This window comes from Panthera tigris, chromosome B3 (assembly GCF_018350195.1).
Source record: "Panthera tigris isolate Pti1 chromosome B3, P.tigris_Pti1_mat1.1, whole genome shotgun sequence".
NCBI classification, from domain to species: Eukaryota; Metazoa; Chordata; class Mammalia; order Carnivora; family Felidae; genus Panthera; species Panthera tigris.
In genome coordinates, this window is record NC_056665.1 from 144,699,603 (window position 1) to 144,713,423 (window position 13,821).

A 13,821-nucleotide genomic window follows, 5' to 3' on the forward strand; every position below is an offset into this window, starting at 1 on the left:
ACGGGCTCTGGTCCTAAATGCGCTCCGACTCGGCTCCGGTGATGCAGCGAGGAGCGGCACCGGGAGGCCCCAGGGCCGCGCTCCCGGCCACGGGGGGGACGGTGCGTGCTGTGATGTTCTGCTGTGGGTCACAGCTCAGGGCTGTGTTTTTATGCCTGTAGAGAGCTAAAAATAACCACGCTGCTTTAATTCTTCCGCTTAACTTTCAGGCCATCTAGAAGCCAGGTCACTGTCCCCTCTAATGAGAGCAGAAAAAGCAGATCGGTCTTGACGATTTGCAAAATATCCATCCTGAGGAAATTCGTTATGATGGAGCAAAAGAGGCGAAGAATGCTGGTATCAGTCCTAGGCGGGCTGTTTAGTCAGGGTTATTTTCTGTATTCGTCTCGTTTCTCTCTCTGTCTGGTAGTGAAATTTGTATGCTGGAGCCAGTTGTGAGGCCGGAGGACGTAAATGCTGAAGTAGGTGACTTGACAATATAGTTTATACCCTCTTGAAAGACCGTAATGATAGATTAAGGGTAGGGGAAAAGAGAGATCTAAGAGCATGAGAAATTGAAAGCGAGACCTTGTAATTCATTCTGCAGAAGACGATGGCAGTGTTTTCTTTTGGAGCCGAGGGTGAAACACACTTACCGTTGGGGCCGATGCGATGCGATGCGATGCGATGCGGGATGGTCTTTCCTTCAGGGGCCGCGGGTCTCTGGCTGAAGGGCAGACAGGTCTTTACTCTCTGCTTCTGTGTTCGGTGACTACATAGCGGCTTTTCCTTTCGCACCACTTGTTTCTTCTGTTGCCTTTTCCTTCAAATGAACTGGGAAGAACGGACGTGGTTCCCGTCAGACCCGCTTGTCACGCGCGATGAAGAGTGACGTGTGCGCTCAGCCTACAGCCCTGTTCCTTACACGTGAGAAGCGGCCCGCTGTCGGCATCCATCGTCTTCACCGGGCAGGTTTTCACATCGCATCGTGTGCGGCGCCCTGAGAACGGAAGCGGTCGAGTTCGGCAGGACAGAAACGTCCTCGCGGATTTTCTGCCGAAGTTACGATGAATCCCGACACTTCTCCCTTTGAATAACCTCCTTGCTGTTGCTTTGATTTAAACATTCGTTGCCTCTGCGATGGCGACGGCAACGTCGGAAGTAGAGCGGCCGTGGAACACGAGCCACGTTTCTTTTCGGGGCCTTCCGCGGCTTCCTTCCCCTTCCTGCCGGCGCTGCCCCGGAGCGTGTCTTCCCGACACGTGTCGTCGTGCTCCCTCTGCCCTCAGAGTTGCTCACACAGACTCTGTCTTCCGAGATGTTCGTTCTCTGCCTTTTCCGTTTATCCACTTTGTAGTTCTTTATTCACTTTGTAGTTTGTTGTGGAGGTCGGGGAAGGCCTTTCTGGGGCCGGGGGCGGGGGTTCCTTGGGAGATTTGAAGATCGGTGAGCCTGGTGCGCAAAGAGCTTCTCAAGGACACCCCCGCCGCAGACTTCTGTGGCGCCTGCTCAGGTGTAGCCCTCAGTTTCTCTTGGGGCTCAGCTTCCATTCCACGCGCCTCCCTTCCGTCTTCCGCGTGTGAGCCTGCGTTTCTGGTGCTCAGGCTGTGCTGCGGATATTATTGTCACCGGTATGTTTTCTGTCCTGTCTGCTGAGATTGTTTGATTGAAGTAGAACTCAAGTATCAGGACAGTCGTGCCCCTGCTACCTTGTAGATGGACACCAGAAATATCCGTGGGTCAGGATTTGTGGAGAAAGTACCTTCATGTTAATCCTTTCTGTTTATTAAGCTATAACCAGATTAACTTGGATTGAAAAAAATTTTAACGTTTAGTTATGAGAGAGAGACACAGAGCACGAGCAGGGGAGGGGTGGAGAGAGAGGGAGACACAGAATCCGAAGCAGGCTCCGGGCTCTGAGCTGTCGGCACAGCGCCCGACATGGGGCTCGAACTCACTGCCTGCGAGATCATGACCTGAGCTAAAGTCGGACGCTTAACCGACCGAGCCATCCGGGCGCCCCTAACTTGGATTTTATTAAACATTTTAGTACGTTGAACAAATGAGTTGTTTCTGAGGAACTGCAACCTCGAGGCATTTTGTGTGGAAGACAGAAAGCTTAAACTGTGATACTGGCCAGTTTCTTTTGGTCACCGTCACAATTTTCCAGGCTGCGTCTTGTTAGCTGAAGATTGTACCATCTCTCGTACTCACTGTGAGATCGCACTGTAGCATTTACAGGGTGAGCACATAAACTTCTAAGGTGTGTAGAGAAGTGCATAAGAAAATAAGTCTGGAAAAACAAAATTTTGGAAACCTGAGGGCAAGCTGAGGAGCCAGGGACAAGTGTTCGTGTTTACAGTCGGGGCCTCGTTAGTGCTCGGCAGCATTTGATAGCGGCGCAGGGTGGATTCCTCACCGGGAGGAGCCTGGTGGCCCGGCCCTCTGCTTTTAATTCCTTTGCTACTCGGTTTAAAATCCTGGATCGCTGCTGCTTCTGTCTTTTGGCTGTTAGAGATGCAGTTGATAAAATCATTTTAATTAAAACACACTAATGCGTGTATTTTTTTTTTAATGTTTATTTTTGAGAGACAGAGCACAAGCAGGGGAGGGGCGGAGAGAGAGGGAGACCCAGAATCCGAAGGAGGCTCTAGGCTCCGAGCTGTCAGCACAGAGCCCAACGCGGGGCTGAAACTCATGAACCACGAGATCATGCCCTGAGTCAAAGTTGGCTGCTTAATTGACTGAGGCTGCGGGGTGCCCGACATTTTTAAAAATTTTTTTTAATGTTTATTTTTTGAGAGAGACAGAGTGTGAGTAGGGGAGGAACAGAGAGAGAGGGAGACACAGAATCTGAAGCAGGCTCCAGGCTCCGAGCTGTCAGCACAACCCAACACAAGGCTCGAATTCATGAACCGTGAGATCATGACCTGAGCCGAAGTCGGCCGCTCAACCAGCTGAGCCGCCCAGGGGCCCCTTGTTCATAAGCTTTAGGTTACAGTTTACGTTAGTTTATTGGTATTTTCCTTTTTGACTTTTCTTTTTTTGTGCTCTTGTTTATGAAGGCTTCTCTATTCCAGATTATCAAGTGTAGGAGAACATTAGCTTTACAGGTGTAAAAAAGCAGGTGTCTGGGTGGCTGAATGGGTTTGGAAGTGATTTAAGGTTGGTGTGAGGTGTAGGGTCGGACACCCAAGTTGGATAGCCAGTGTCCAACTACGTGGCCATCGCTCCAGCCTGGAGATTTTCTAGGGTCTTCGCGTGCTGGGTAGTTGTGTGTGTCCTGGGCATCTTGAATGCTGTATTACGGGACCCGGGGGCTTGTTTAAATCTTCTGGGGATTGCAGCTGATCAGCCGTGTTCGGGTGGCAAATTCCCACCAGCCTTGCGTGAGGTTTCGGGATCTCTCCGGTTTTCAGAGCCCTCGCGCGCCACCCGGTCTGTCCTACAGGGTGCCACCTGTTGGCCATCTGGAGCTCAGCCCTCAGTCATCAGTCCGTGGTGGGCTCTTTGGGGTCAGCGCATGCTTGTACGGCCCAGTGGCTTCTGGACGGCCTTGGGGGTCTCGCTTCCCCAGGTGCTCTCCTGTCCCTGAGGCAGCTCCCCGGCCAAAGCCTGCGGCTTTATTGCCCTTCTTCACCATGCGCTTCCTGCCGGTTCAGCTGCCGGCGTTCACATTCAGGGCCAAGCGATGGGAGGACCCTGGAGGAAAGAAGGCAGTGAGGGTCCACCCTACCCTCTGGGAGAGGATGTCTCCCCTCCTTAGAGTTTGAGGCTCTTGCTGACCCCTGGAAACACAAAATCTGGGGACTGCCTTCACTTTGAACACGTGGGGTCCCCTCTCCTCCCTGAGGCACGAGAACTGCTTCTGGGGCGCCCTGTCTATGCCCGTGCTGTGTCTGCACTTGGGGAAGGCAGAGTTAAATGATTGCAGATGCACCTCTGGTTTGCTTGCCGCTGCTCTGAATTCTGGTCGTTTTCTCCCATCTGCCCAGTACTGTGCTTTCAGGGACTCTGGTAACAGCTCACGTGCTCTGTCCTGGCTTTCTGGCTTCATTTTGAGGCACAGAGTGTGGCGTGCTCGTTTGGTCTTCCCAGGAGCTGGAACTGGGGAAACGTTCTCGACTCCTGTGTTTTCATACCCAGATCTAGTATGCTGGCGTACGTATTCTTTAAAGATTTTATTTATAAGTAATCTCTAAACCCAGCACGGGGCTCGAACTCACAACCCCGAGATCAAGAGCCACACGCTCCACCAACTGGGACAGCCAGGCGTCCCCATGCCAGCATGTTCGAGTGGCTCCCCCCTCACGGTTGCCGCTCTGGTCCGAGCCCCGTCGACTCTGGCCTTGGTTACTGTGCTCCTGTGTTCAGTGGTCTCCCCGCTTCTGAGTGCCCACCCCTGTCACTGCACCCCGCTTCACCCGGTCTGAGCCGTCCTGTTAAAATAGGAGTTTGATGTTGCTGTTTGTCTGTCCTGGCTCAAAACCCATCTCCCTCAGAGCAAAAGCCAAATCTCTGTAATTCGTCCCTGCCGGCAGCCTACCCCCTGCCCTTCCCGGTAACCAACTCCTGTTCCCCGTACCTCTGGGCCCCCCACCCTTCTCCTGGGCTGCCTCCGCCTCCCGCCTCTTGTGGCACACTTGCCTCAAGGCTGGCCTTTCCTGTGTCCTTGTTCAGGAGATCTTTCCCCTCCAGAGCTGCATGGCCCTTCGCTTCCTTTCCGCTGATCTTTGCTTTATTGTCGCCTTATCATCCTATTAATATTGCAGCCGCCCTCACCCCATCTCCTCTCCTGGCTGCACAGGTATTTTTCTCTGTGGGCTCATCTCTGAATGACATATTCTATGTTTTACTTTATTTTTCTTCTCCCAGCTAGACTGTAAACTCCATGAGGACTGTCTGCCAGCCGCTTTATCCCAAGTGCTTAGAACAGCGCCTGGCACGGAGGCAGCCTTGAATATTAATTTGCTCAGTGGATTAATGAGTAAATATCAGGTAAACAGTAACCAAAAGAATGTTGATGTAACTACTAATAGCAGGCAAGAGTAGGCTTTGAGGCAAATAGCGTGTTATTAAAGTAAACCTCAAATTTCAAGAATTGGTATTGTGCAGTCTTCTTTCTGACGGCAGGGCGATTAAATTAGATGCGGATAATGGAAACATAATTGGTAGCATATTTTGCATATCACACAGCAGTTGCCTTTTTTTTTTTATTAACATCTTGGACATGTTTGCCTATTAGCGTGAAGATGGCCCTGGCCGTCCTTAAAAAGATGCACACTGAGTAGGACTTGGCCTTCCCTCTGACATTCGTTTTCAGGTTTTAACCATTACAAACATCGTCCAAAGGTACCTTTTCTCCCTGGAGTTCTCCATACCCTTAGCTTTAAACTTGTACCTCCATATCACTGGTGAGTGTGTGTATCTGTTATGTCTCCTTCACTAGACGACACTTTCATGAGGACAAGGACCTTGTTTTGTTTACTGCTGCACCTCTAGTGTCTAAGTTCCTCCGATGTGCTGGGTGTTCGGTAGATATTTGCTGACTAAATGAATGCTCCCATGTCCGTGCACGTGCTTCCTTGTCTGCATGTTGAAATACTTCTCTACGGAAGACACTGAGGGGAAAATTTTGGTTCAGATACTGGCTGGTTGCCTTTCAGAATAACAAAAGTCTTAACTCATTTACCACTCCCTGCAGTGATCGAAGGATATTCAGTCTTTCTGCTAATATGAAGGGGGAAATACTGGTCTCTCACTCTTTTATTTTTTTAATTAAAAAAATTTTTTGGAGAGAGAGTACGAGCAGGGGAAGGGCTGAGAGAATTCCAAGCAGGCTCCACTGTCAACACGGAGCCTGACGTGGGGCTTGAACTCATGAACCATGAGATCATGACCTGAGCCGACATCAAGAGTCAGATGCTCAGCCGACTGAGCCACCCAGGTGTCCAGTTTCTCCCTGCTTTAATTTGCACTTGGGTGGTGAGAAGATGGGGAGTTGAGCATATTTGCATTTGAAAAAAAATTTTTTTTAATGTTTATTTTTGGGGGAGAGAGAGAGAGAGAGAGAAAGAGAGAGAGAGCACAAGTGGGGGAGGGACAGAGAGAGAGGGAGACACAGAATCCATAGCAGGCTCCAAGCTGTCAGCACAGAACCTGATGCGGGGCTCAAACTCATGAACTGTGAGATCATGACCTGAGCTGAAGTCAGACACTTAACTGACTGAGACACCCAGGTGCCCTTTATTTGCATTTGTTGAATGACCATTTGCGTGTTTTCTTCTCTGACTTAAGTAGAAGTAACTATTCAAGAATTCTTCTAGCACATGGGATTTCTTGGCTTTTTGGAAATAGCATATTAACGTTTAATATTCTTTTTAGGCCACTTAGCCGAAAGAGCTCAGAAATGGAGTATATTGACAAATACAGACAGCTTGAAGCACAAGAATTTGATATGTATGGCAGTGATCAGTCAACCAGTAGGCCAGGTAAATGGGTATTTTTAAATATTTAAAATCTGCTGCATGAGTTGTTTACAGTTTAAAGTGTTACATTCTTTAAAGTTTTTAAGAAATGTGATATTTTGGTCAACAAAGAATCCGTATTGCTTGTTAATTCAAGATGTTTTTTTGAGTGGGTGAGTATATGTTGGGTTGTAAAATAGTCACTTTTCTCTCTCTCTTTTTTAAAAAGTTTATTTATTTTGAGAGAGAGCGCGCACGCATGCGAGCTGGGGAGGGGCAGAGAGAGAAGCCCAAGCAGGCTCTGTGCTGTCCGGGCAGAGCCCGTTGTGGGGCTTGAACTCATGAACGGTGACCTGAGCCAAAATCAAGAGTTGGGACACTCAACTAACTGAGCCACACAAGTGCTCCGTTTTTTTCTTTTCTTTTTTAAATTTTATTTATCTTTTTATTTTATTAAAAAAACAATTTTTTTTAAACGTTTATTTATTTTTGAGACAGAGAGAGACAGAGCATGAACGGGGGAGGGTCAGAGAGAGAGGGAGACACAGAATCCGAAACAGGCTCCAGGCTCTGAGCTGTCAGCACAGAGCCCGACATGGGGCTCGAACCCACGAACCGTGAGATCATGACCTGAGCTGAAGTCAGACGCTTAACTGACTGAGCCACCTCGGCGCCCCTGTTTTTTTTCTCTTTTAAACGTAGTTCTTAAATAGTCTGTTCTTTTGTTTTAATTTTTTTAATGTTTACTTTTGAGAGAGAGACAGAGGGAGAGAGAGAATGAGTTGGGAGGGGCAGAGAGAGAGGGAGGCACAGAATCCGAAGCAGGCTCCAGGCTCTGAGCTGTAGCACAGAGCCCGACGCGGGGCTCAAACCCATGAACCTTGAGATCATGACTTCAGCTGAAACCAAGAGTCGGACGCTTAACCACCCAGGCACCCCACCGCACTGTCTCATTCCATTTTGTTTTCTCATTGTTTGGGTCCCTACATAGATTCAGGTTTATTTCTCACCTTAAAGCAAAAGCGCATGGAGTTCTTTGCCTTTGTGTCTGTGTTCTTGCCTTGCTGTTGGCTTTGGCCTGGTGTTTCCTCATTAGGTGCTGTTTGTATATTTCAGCTACTGTCTTTAGCTCCCTCAGGAGGAATAGTCGTCTGGACGGTCTGGTAGGTTAACATCAGAAGTGATAGTTCAAAGTGTGTGTGCCCCTTGGTTCAATGTGTACCTCTGCTAAAAATACAGAGCTGGACGTGGCCGAGCGTCGATTGCTTCATTGCTAATCTGTGGGGAGCCTCGGAGGTCTCATGAATGTCAGCGGACAGGGATTGGCGATTTTGCCTGTGCAGCAGACCACAGTGCGGTCCAGTAGAAGCATGAAGGAGCCGTGTGCGTGTTACTGTGCAGAGACCTCCGTCAGCTCGTATTTCCCTTTGCGGAGGCGCGTTCGTTTTCAGGTGACTGTGCGATGCGATCCTTCTTGTTACGCCCGCATGGCCTGACCTGGGGCACGCCGCCTGCCGCTCCTGGAGCATGCCACATGGGATTGCCGCTGCTGGAAAGTAGCGAGGTTACCATCGAATGCCTGCAGTTGGACGCATCTGCTCTAGTAACTTTTGATTTGGATTAAGATTTGGAACTGTTTGCTTTCTCTGTCCCTTGCATCTTAATGCCTTTGGAACTTTTCACCGGGCAGTTACATAAATTATAGCTTTGGCTGTATTCCAAGGATTCATTCAACAACCAGTGTTTATCTAGGTGTGTGCCAGGGACTGTGTGAGGCCTGGGAATATGGTAAGTAGTAAGAGCTGGTCCCTCCCCTCGCAGAGATTATCATTTAATCATGTAGTTACGCAGATTCATGCTTGTGGAGATGAGTGCTCTGAAAGACAGCTGTATGGGGGCCTGAGACCAGGGTTTCTGACTTGAGCTGGGGTATCGGGAAAGGTAACAGTCGAGCTTAGAGCTGACGGATGATAGACGTTACCGGGGCAGCACTGGGATCAGGGAGGAGGGAACGTGCGCCGGGGGTCTGTGGCGGATGAAACCCTGGTGCCCCAGACTTGAAATGGGCGTTGTTGTCGGAGAATAGAGAGTGGGGGTGGGCAGGCCTGGGCACAGGCAGCTGTAGGCTGGATAATAGGCCCCCCGAAGAGGTCCGATCCCTAAGCCCCAGAACCTGTGACTGTGTTAGCTCACAGGGGAAAGAATCCTTGCAGCTGTGATTAAGTCACAGTCAAATGGCGAGGGGGAGACTGTCCCGGCAGGCCCTGTGTGATCACAGAGTTCTTTTTTTTTTTAACGTTTTTTTTTTTTTTTTTTTTTTTTATTTATTTTTGAGACAGAGAGAGACAGAGCATGAACGGGGGAGGGGCAGAGAGAGAGGGAGACACAGAATCGGAAGCAGGCTCCAGGCTCTGAGCCGTCAGCCCAGAGCCTGACGCGGGGCTCGAACTCACGGACCGCAAAATCGTGACCTGAGCTGAAGTCGGCCGCTTAACCGACTGAGCCACCCAAGCGCCCTGATCACAGAGTTCTTACGAGAGGGGGCAGGAGGGTCACAATCAGTAGGAGGAGATGTGACTGTGGAAGCCATAGGTTGGAGTGATGTGGCTTAGTGAAGAGAAACTAGCGATTTCTAGTTTTTTTCCAGTTCATGTAAAAACATTTTAATGTTAATAACTCAGGGTGAAAAGATCACAGGAAATAAAAATAGCGAATTGTGAGGTTGAGGTATTTCTCACGGCACTTTTGGATTATACTTTGTCATATGTAGTTTGCTGATTTGCCCTGAATTACCCATTTTGTTTTCTTAGAACTTAATCATGATGCTTTGTCTGGTCACCTCCCTTTGTTGCTGATGTACAGATGAGAGAGCCTCGTGGCCACGAACATCTCCCTGTTTGGTTTCCTGTCCCCTGTGGCGGTGGACGTGGAGGCAGGACTTGATTTGTGCTGGGTGTGCTTCAGCCAGTGACCTAGAAACGTCCGGCCGTGTTTGTGTTCTGTGGAGGAAGGCGTAGGGTTTGGACGGTAGAGTTAAGACTTCCAGAATTCTCTTCTTGTACAGCTTCTGTCTTTAAGTAACAACCTTCAAAATGCACGTGATCAAGGAACGTAAGTCACATCAGTGGTGTCCAAGTAATGGCTAGGTCAGCAGCACGGCGAACCACGTCTTAAAGTCACTTGGCACACGACACGGCTGCTGCCTTTCTGTGTTTCTGAGTCCCCCCGCGCTTCTCACTCCCCACTTCTTACTCTGTCCCCACTGCTTGTTCTTCCGTCTTGTCTTACAGTGGAGCCCCTGCTGCCGAGTGGACTCTCCTCCCTCTCCTGCAGTACGTGAAAAAAGCCCTGTTGCTGATTGATAAACCTACTGGCATCACGTGTGGGAAAGTGTTTATTTTTCGCCTATTTATGTAAACATTATGTTCTTAATTTGTGGGCTGGCCTGGATACCCAGCCACCATTCAGATACTACACTTGATCTTAGCCAAAAGGCCGAGAAGCGATCCCCAGCCACCATTCAGAATTCCAGATAACTTAATGAACTGTTGGAGCCATTTTTAAATTAAGACCGGTCCAGACATTAAATTTTGCTCCAACTCAGTGTTTGGCAGGTAGTGTGGTTAATTACTTCTAAGGACTCCTTAGTCAAGAGAGCTTCTGGAAGGGGTGAGACCAAGAGTAGGTGTACCACCTGGGAAGGCAGGGTGGCAATGGTGATGGAGTTCTTCAAAAGCTGAGAGGAGTTAGGGCACCTGGGTGGCTCAGTCGGTTGAGCATCTGACTTTGTCTCAGGTCGCGATCTCAGGGTTCGTGGGTTTGAGCCCTGCATCAGGCTCTCCGCTGTCAGTGTGGAGCCCTCTTCGGATCGTCTGTCCCCCACCCCCTTCTCTCTCCTCTCCCCTGCTGGTGTGCATGCTTGCTCGCTCTCGCTCTCTCTAAAAAGTAAACATAGAAAAAAAATGTAAAAGCTGAGAGGAGTGATGGGAGGAAAGCAAGACAGGGCAGCAGAAGGACAGTGCATGTTTTTGAGAGTCCGGTGGCCTGTGCACTGACGGGAAGATTGGAGCTGTTGAGGGCACGGCTTGGGGAGTCCTCCTTCGGCCATGGCCCCTGGCGGCCTAGGAAGAGCGTTGCTGTCTACAAAGAAGCGACCTTTGCCCGAAAGATTGTAACAGGTCTGACTGCTCTGTTTTGTGAATTCAGAACAAGTGCTACACACTTTGATTCAAATATAGGAGAATAGCTATAGTTTAATTTATTATTAGATTAGTTATGACGCTGCGAACATGTGAATCAGGTGAGAAAGGACGGTGGCAGAACACAGGATGAGGAGATGTTGGGGCAGAGAAAGGAAGGGCTGGGAGGAAAAGGGGAGACGGGCATCGGGGGAGAGATGCCGAAGAAGGGGAACAGCTCTAAATTTGAAGCGGCGGGAGCCTTAAAAGTTTGCTTTGGAGGTAAAAGTTTATTTCCCGATGAAAGCTTGCGTCCTGTGAATTTTGATGCCTGTCGGTTCGTCAGGTCATGACCCGAGGCCGGACAGGGTGTTTACAGGAGGTGCTGGTGGTCAGTGCCGCAGTCGGCCTCTGTGTGGGCAGTCGGGCCGCCCTTTCAGGGTACCTGGAGCTCCTGAGCGGCACTCGTCTGCTACCAATGTATTTCAGCAGTAAGGAGCTACCCCTTAATGAATCGGTGCATTCTACTGAAATCTCAGATCACGTCTGTTCTTTAACCATTTTAGTACTGCTAACCTTAAAAATAAAACTGCCAGTTATTTTACCAGCAAAGAGATGGATTTCTCTGGGAAGAACAGATCATTTTAATCCAGGACAAGCAAGCTGCCAAAAAACCAAAAGCAAGTCCTGAGAACAAAGGACAGGAGACTCTTTTGGGAGGGCAGGGGGACGGGAAGAGCGGGGCTGTTGTAAACAAAAAGTCCATTGGAGTGAACTGGGAATTGGAAGTATAGAGGTTTCTCAGTGGCTGAGCTGGGACAGACTCTCATTGGCTGGGCTGTTGCCGGGGGGAAGAGGAAATCTTCCTTCTTCCTGCTGGGAGAGTAAGACCGTATCCTTGAGCAAGGTGCGTCTCTTCCTGTGGGTCTGTGGTGGGCAGGGAGTGGCGGGCGTGAGGGCTCCCCTGCGCGCGCGCCTCCTGATGCCATTCCACACGAGGTTCCCTTTGACTACTTTTCACATTACTTTTTCACCATGCGCCTTGTAGGTCTTTTGTCTTAGAAGGTGGTGCTAGGCCTACCGCGATGATGGCTGTGATGGAGGTGTAAGAGTGTGCCCAGCTTGTGTAAATGATTCATCACGGGTACGGAGAGAATCTTCTAGTTACGCTGCTTGTGGTGTTAGCCTGCAGAATGTACTTCTGCATTTGTGGTCACGTGCGTGCTGGGTTTGTAGATTAGACATAACTTCGGGTTGTTTACTGTTTTTTTTTTCCAGACACTTAATAGTATTTTTTGTCTTGTTTTGTTTTGTTTTTTGAATACAGGTCCAAGGCCATCTTTAGCTAAATTAAGCAATGTGGCATGCGTCCCAGAGACAACTTACAAATATCCTGATTTGCCTATAAATCGATGTAAGGACGAGGTAAAGTTATTTTTGTCGTGATGTAATTTTGCTGTTTGAATAAATTTCTGAGGCCCAACATTTTGGTCTACAGCTGGAAAGTGACGAGGTGCCAGGCAAGCATCCGTGGTGTGTGCCGGACTGTGGGGCGGCCGGAGGGTCCTGTGCCTCGGCCGTGCGATGACCGTGCTGATGGTCTTTCTTTGAGCTGTGCTTTAATGTGTTCAGCCTTCCCTCTGAGATAGCTGTCAGTAAACACCTGTCCCCAGGAGAGCTGCTGCTTGAAAAAAACTCACTGCCAAGTGTTTTTATACAGTAATAATGCCCCCTGGCCACCGTTCTCTCCAGCATTCCGCTGGCCTGTTAACTGATTTGATCAATCACCGATACATCTTGTTATCGACAATGCTGGGCCGCATATAGCAGCAAGATGATCACGCTTTTAATTAGCTACCTGTTATTAAGCCACGTTAGAAATAAGCGTACTGAAGCCTTTATTTAATGTACTAGTAGAGGATGAGTTACAGGTAAAACGAAACCACAGATATTCCCGATTTAAGTTTTGTTTTGTTTTAGTGAGTCATGGAACGTCTGTAGAGTAGACCTACTCTAATTTTGGGGGCCGCTACTCAAATTAGACGGTGTTCCCTGATGGTAGCAATTGCTAGAGAGAGAAGAGTTCAGATAAATTTAGGGTGGAGTCAGGGAGTGGCGGGCAGGAATTGGACTGGAGTTTTATTTATTTATTTAAAAAAAATTTTTTTTTTTCAACGTTTATTTATTTTTGGGACAGAGAGAGACAGAGCATGAACGGGGGAGGGGCAGAGAGAGAGGGAGACACAGAATCTGAAACAGGCTCCAGGCTCTGAGCCATCAGCCCAGAGCCTGACGCGGGGCTCGAACTCACGGACCGCGAGATCGTGACCTGGCTGAAGTCGGACGCCCAACCGACTGCGCCACCCAGGCGCCCCTGGACTGGAGTTTTAAAAACGCTGTGTACGGTCTGGGAGTGGAAAACGGTAGAAGTTAATTATTTGAAAATGCATCTGCGGAATTTCAAATGAAATGTTAAGACCACTTGAGGTGATGGCAGCAATGCTTTCGTGTCTCTCAGAAGAATTATGTAAGGTTCATTACAAGATTTAAAAATACTAGACATTTAAACTTAGCGAGAGCTCTAGAAATTGGTGTTTTCATCTCTGCATAAAGACACTGAGCCCTGGGGCCCCGTGGCTGCCTTGGCCTGGCTCTCCAGAGCCGTGAGCTGTTCCTGTTCACAGCAGTCACAGTGGTTTTCAGGGTGGCAGCCATTTGCAGCCTTCGTGCTCTTTTGTGACGGTTAGATGGTTACGTAATAATTTAACTTTTAAAGATGAAAGGAAAATAAGTCCCGAACATCCTCCCCAGGTAAAGTTTTCGGTTCGTAGATAATGCCGTATGTCATCGTTACCTTTGTGGAATTTCTCAAAAGAATTTTTCTTAAATTGTAGGTTATTTCTCTGATAGAAAGTAATTCTGTGGTGATTATACACGGTGCCACGGGTAGCGGCAAAAGCACTCAGCTGCCACAGTATATCCTGGACCATTACGTTCAGCGCTCTGCCTACTGCAACATTGTGGTCACCCAGCCCCGGAAGATAGGGGCCACCAGCATCGCCAGGTGGATCAGCAAAGAGCGCGCCTGGACGCTCGGTGGTCTGGTGGGCTATCAGGTGAGGCCGGGAGCAAGCCACCTCTTTCCTCGTGAGTGTTTTATTCTGTAGAAGTCGACGGTTTCTGCTGGAAATTGAAAT

General features: G+C 49.0%; 1 protein-coding gene and 1 pseudogene across 5 annotated transcripts in view; one reads left to right on the forward strand and one right to left on the reverse strand.

The window, feature by feature from the left end:
• Positions 1-13,821, forward strand: part of TDRD9 (tudor domain containing 9) — a 112,510-nt gene that overhangs the window by 12,697 nt on the left and 85,992 nt on the right. For 3 of the 5 annotated variants that reach the window (XM_042990702.1, XM_042990698.1, XM_042990699.1), the window contains exons 2-4: positions 6,364-6,470; positions 11,952-12,049; positions 13,519-13,740. In XM_042990702.1, the coding sequence (XP_042846636.1) occupies positions 6,364-6,470; positions 11,952-12,049; positions 13,519-13,740 (427 nt within the window). Of the gene's footprint in view, positions 1-4,959; positions 4,978-6,363; positions 6,471-11,951; positions 12,050-13,518; positions 13,741-13,821 lie in introns of those variants that run through there. The other 2 variants (XM_042990701.1, XM_042990700.1) reach the window with 2 other exon arrangements.
• On the reverse strand, positions 9,834-9,953 carry LOC122240015 (annotated as a pseudogene).